Below are 3,552 nucleotides of genomic sequence, written 5' to 3'. Positions count from 1 at the left end.
GAATAGCGAAAACCAATGGTGGGCCACATAATCATTTGCTTTTTCAACAGTTAAATTTTCTGATGTAAGATACGACATGTTTGTAATCTAACAAATGTGAAAATTTAATTTTCTGTTCCAAAGAGACCACCAAAAATAGAATCCATCTAATTCACTTCTTCTTGCATAGGGAGGAGAAATTCCTCTTGTTTCACTTCTTTGACAATCTCCATTTCAAGATTCCCATTAAACAAATAGGAAAAGAAAAAACGTACAAAGGAACAAACAAAAAATTGAAAAAAGAAAAGAGAAAGAGGTGGTTCCACTAGTCACTTAGACTAGTCACCCCAACTCCACTGAGTATGCTAACTTAGGCCTCTACTTGAGCGAGTCCCGAGTCAACTCAAGACAGGACGAATCGCTCCAAATCTCCAAGTGTCTTAACCTTGATCAAGAAATCCAGTGTGTGTGTGTATATATATATATATATATATATATATATAAACAAACTTCTCAGAATTTTTTCTTAATTTACCCTCCTACAGTTCTTCCTAATTTGCCCCTTTTTGCCGGTCAAAGGACTTATATTTCCCATCTTGACCATTGAATTAGCAAAATCTGTTGTGAAAGCCTTAGGGCTTGAACTATAGCTCTTCACCAGCTCATCAGTAAGCCCACCATTGAAAAGAACCTGATCAGAATGAAGTAGGCCCCTCTTCCCTATCAAGCTCTTGAAGTACCTCACATCAAACCGTGCTGGCGTCGAATCAAACGGTTCAAGATTCGTGTCCCCACCAGAGCGAGGACATGACCTGCGCACCCGTCTGGCGAAGTTGGGAAAGATGTTTGTTTCATTGTAGATGCGGTCCCGGAAGCTCGCGCATTGCGCGAATCCTAAGGTATGGCCGCCTGAGAGCGCGACTAGATCGCGTGTGTTCAGCCCATGGTCTTTGAAGTTGTTGATGAGGGCCGGTAGATCCATGGTGGGTCCAGGGAGGTTGTTGTTCGCGGCAGTCCGGCTAGCCGTGGTTGAGTCTCTCCTTCCTAGCTGCACCTTCCATGTGGGCCCCCCTAGCTGCATGGACACAAAGATCAGTGAGATTATGCCAATTACTATCATCTTATATGAGCAAGTATCAGTAATACTAGTTTGATGCCCGAAACACCAACACATTACATGGGTGGCACATGTTCTTTGTGATCATGACCGTTGATTTGGTGGGGTATCTTGTAGGTGGGTCATAGCCCATGAAATGAGGCGGTTGGACTATCATAGCCGTCTGATGTTTCTGGAAATGGATGGTCAAACACATGCATTTATATGATTGTGTTTGTTACAAAATCAACAGTCCCAATCATCAGACGTGTATGGTGGGGTCCACACATCAGTGTAATCCCATGAAACACCCACATAATATGCATGTTAGATATAAGGAGGTATCTTACCGCAACCACAGAGTCACGAGCGGCAACGGCTAAGATGTCTGCACAGGACACGACTGGGCCACCGCAAGCTTCATCAACGGCTGACTTGATTCTATCGACGACTTCAAATCCTCTCGCAGAGTTGATGTTGGGAAATGCTGTCTTTTCCCCATCTATTGTGTCCGTGTCATCGAGCAAGATGGAAGCATCACAACCCTACAAAATCATGACTAGATGAGATATTAGGGCTAGTGTTCCTATACAGCTAGAATACTATTTTTGAGCCCTTAAACATTCGACAAGGGATCATTGTGTATTCACGTGGAGTGGCTGGTAATACCACTTAAGGGCGGATAGACCGTCCACCCAGTGCCGCTACCCACTTCCGTGACTTCGCTGGATCCCTGACTGTGGGGCCCACTGTGATGTATGTATCTTATATCAACTCCCTCCATCCATTTTTACGGATCATTGTAGGGCATAAGCCCAAAAATGAAGCAGATCCAAATGTCAGGTGGACCATACCACTTTAAACAGTAGTGATTGAATACCAACACCATTAAAAACTTATTGGGAGCCACTGTAATTTTATTTGCTATCCAACCTATTGATAAGATCACACAAACGTGGATGAAGGGACCGCGCGAGCTTGTTCCAAAACTCGTGGCTCCCAAGAAGTTTTTAATGGTAGGTGTTCAATCACCACTATTGCTTGTGGTGTTGTCCACCTTAGATTTAGATCTGCATTATTTCGGGTTTATTAGCTGAAATGAGTTGGGAAAACGGATAGACGGCATGGATACATGACATACATCACAGTGGGCCCTACAGTCTCAGTGGATCCCAGCGAAGCCGGGTCCAACACACTACTACAAACAACATTCTCATTCGAGGTTGGGTAACTCCACACACGTGTAGAGCCCAATCCATCCACACACCCACACGTGCCAATGTGATACACGTGTGCAAGATCTTAGCTTTCCATCTGCTTGGAACTAATGCCAAGATGTTCAGCCTAGAAAATCAGGCTGTTTACAATCCTCGGGTGGGCAAGATCTTTTCTCTTCGCTTTTGCATAGGGCTATGGGACTAGATCTAACACTCACGCTGAACTCAAGGCCATCCATGATAGCTTGAGATTTGGCATTAGCAGAGGGTTTAACCAAATCATTGTTGAGTTGATCTCGGAATTAGTCACCCACCTCCTTTCGGGTTCTGCATCCCTTGGTTGGAAATGGATTCCTAAAATAACTAGAGTTCATGACCTTCCTCGCCCAGGTACAATTCTCTCACACTCTGAGGGAGGGCAACACCGCGGTAGATGCATTGGCCAGAATGGGTAGTGACACCCAATCCACATTTTTCTCGGATGGAGCAGCGGATAATTCCTCTCCCATTAGGGGTCTTATCTTTTTGGACAAAGTGGGCTTGGGCTCGGTCAGAAACATGTAGATTTGTACGGTCCTTTTCTTTTTCCTTACGATAGGTCGATCCAGATTTTTTCATTCTGGTCGTCACGAAGTAGTGTAAAGCGGATCGTTTGATCATTTTGCAATGAAACATATCGAGTTGTTTAATAATAATAATAATAATAATAATAATAATAATAATAATAATAAAGGTCGGCTAGAGTGTTCAGAGTAAACAATTTTAACTAACCGTCCATCAGTTACCTTTACCGTGGCCCACCTGAGGTGTAAAATAGCCTAATTTATAAGCTAGATTAATATCTAAATAGTGTAGCCGAGCTGATGAAAAGATCCAATCAAGCACGCGCATTCTAAATAGGCACGTGTGCCCGTGAATGTATTTACACGGCTCCCACGTGCATGTGGAACTAGCAATGACAATGGTTAGTCGTAAGATATAGAGGGAAACAAGAGAAGATGTCTGTCGATCATACGTTTACGAAGCAGTCGTGGAAGTGAAGACGGAGCAAGGAAGCTCCCATGCGGGGTTCCTTCTTCACAGCAGCATCGATAACTTTCTTGATGGTAGGCAAGGCCATGGGGCATGTTTTCATGTAGAATGTGGGGGAGAGGCTGTTAGCTTTTGAAGTGGTTGTAGTAGCTATTATTAGAAAGAGATGGAGTAGGTAGAAGAAGCAAGGAGTAGCCATTTCTCTTGTGAAACGGATATCTAAGTACT

General features: G+C 43.7%; 1 protein-coding gene across 1 annotated transcript; it reads right to left on the bottom strand.

Annotated features, from left to right (window-relative positions):
* Positions 1-504: 504 nt before the first annotated feature.
* Positions 505-3,552, bottom strand: LOC131253548 (peroxidase P7-like). The gene is made up of 3 exons (XM_058254582.1): positions 3,308-3,552; positions 1,426-1,620; positions 505-1,054 (listed from the first exon to the last, which is right to left on the bottom strand). Exons 1-3 carry the CDS (start codon positions 3,521-3,523, stop codon positions 506-508), a joined length of 960 nt encoding a protein of 319 aa, XP_058110565.1. The 5' UTR covers positions 3,524-3,552; the 3' UTR covers position 505.

This window comes from Magnolia sinica, chromosome 8 (genome assembly GCF_029962835.1).
Source record: "Magnolia sinica isolate HGM2019 chromosome 8, MsV1, whole genome shotgun sequence".
Lineage (NCBI taxonomy): Eukaryota > Viridiplantae > Streptophyta > Magnoliopsida > Magnoliales > Magnoliaceae > Magnolia > Magnolia sinica.
This window is presented reverse-complemented; position numbering and strand designations above follow the sequence as displayed.

What these genes read in the sequence shown, in the direction of transcription:
- LOC131253548 (XM_058254582.1), bottom strand. Translation starts at nt 3,523, where the DNA reads ATGGCTACTCCTTGCTTCTTCTACCTACTCCATCTCTTTCTAATAATA. An exon ending in TCCACGACTGCTTCGTAAAC is followed by an intron (nt 1,621 to 3,307) that starts GTATGATCGACA and finishes ATGATTTTGTAG; the next exon opens with GGTTGTGATGCTTCCATCTT. An exon ending in CTCGTGACTCTGTGGTTGCG is followed by an intron (nt 1,055 to 1,425) that starts GTAAGATACCTC and finishes GTGTCCATGCAG; the next exon opens with CTAGGGGGGCCCACATGGAA.